General features: G+C 46.9%; 1 protein-coding gene across 1 annotated transcript in view; it reads left to right on the forward strand.

The window, feature by feature from the left end:
• The window catches only part of EMH_0070980 (GTP-binding protein, putative), a gene marked incomplete at both ends in the record, with an annotated part of 4,502 nt that overhangs the window by 2,155 nt on the left and 1,320 nt on the right, over window positions 1-1,027 (forward strand). Inside the window, one exon of the mRNA XM_013499045.1 lies at window positions 205-590. Within this exon, the coding sequence (XP_013354499.1) occupies window positions 205-590 (386 nt within the window). The remainder of the gene's footprint in view (window positions 1-204; window positions 591-1,027) is intronic.

Genomic DNA, 1,027 nt, shown 5'->3' on the forward strand with positions numbered 1-1,027 from the left:
GTGCAGCAGTTGCTGCTAAGGCTGTCTTTAGTGGTGTCGTCTGATAGACAGAGGAGACGAAGAAAACTACAAAGAGGTTCAGCAGCAAAGACACCGTATTGCTGCTGCTGTGCTGCTGCTGCTGCTGCTGCTGCTATTCCTGCTGCTGCTGCTGCTGCTGCTGCTGCTGCTGCTGTTTAGCTGCTGTTTACTCCTCGGCGTCAGGGTGTCTGATGATGATCTTCTGCAGCAGCAAAATGCAAACAAAAAACAACGGCCTTCCCTGCTGCAGCCATCGGCAACTAGCAGCAGCAGCAACAGCTGCTGCAGCAGCAGCAACAGCAGCAGCAGCAACAGCAGCAGCAGCAACAGCAGCAGCAGCAGTAGCAGCAACAGCAGTAACAGCAGATATCGCAATTGAGCTTGAGGAGCAACAGCAGCAGACACCCCAGCAGCAACAGCAACAGCAACAGCAGCAGCAACAGCAGCAGCAGCAGCAGCAGCAGCAGCAGTATTTAGTTTACTGTATCTGTGACGACAAGTTTATAAAAAGCAGCAGCATCATCGATACATTCAATAATTTTTTGTTTTGCTGCTTCTCTTTTTTCTTCGTCAGCTGTAAGCTCTTCTCGGGTGTATAGGCAGCACACGCTCCGCACGTCCTGCTGCACCTCTTCCTCAAGGAACCTAATAAATAAATAAATAAATAAATAAATAAATAAATAAATAAATAAATAAATAAATAAATAAATAAATAAACATTTTATTTATTTATTTTATTTATTTATTTTACTTAGTTAGCGGTTAAACGGCGAACAAAATAGACGCGCAAATTATCCAGTAGCAACAGCAGCAGCAACAGCAGCAGCAGCAGCAGCAGCAGCAGCAACAGCAGCAGCAGCAGCGACAGCTCCTCGCAGCTAAAAGTGTCTCATCATAATTTTCACACGCAGCAGCAGCAAAATTTCCACCTGCAGCAGCAGCACCTCTCTACCTATTACTCCTGCTGCTGCTGCTGCTGCTGCTGCTGCTGCTGCTGCTGCTGCTG

This window comes from Eimeria mitis, genomic scaffold (genome assembly GCF_000499745.2).
Source record: "Eimeria mitis Houghton genomic scaffold, Emh_scaff3940, whole genome shotgun sequence".
In the NCBI taxonomy this organism is placed as follows: domain Eukaryota; phylum Apicomplexa; class Conoidasida; order Eucoccidiorida; family Eimeriidae; genus Eimeria; species Eimeria mitis.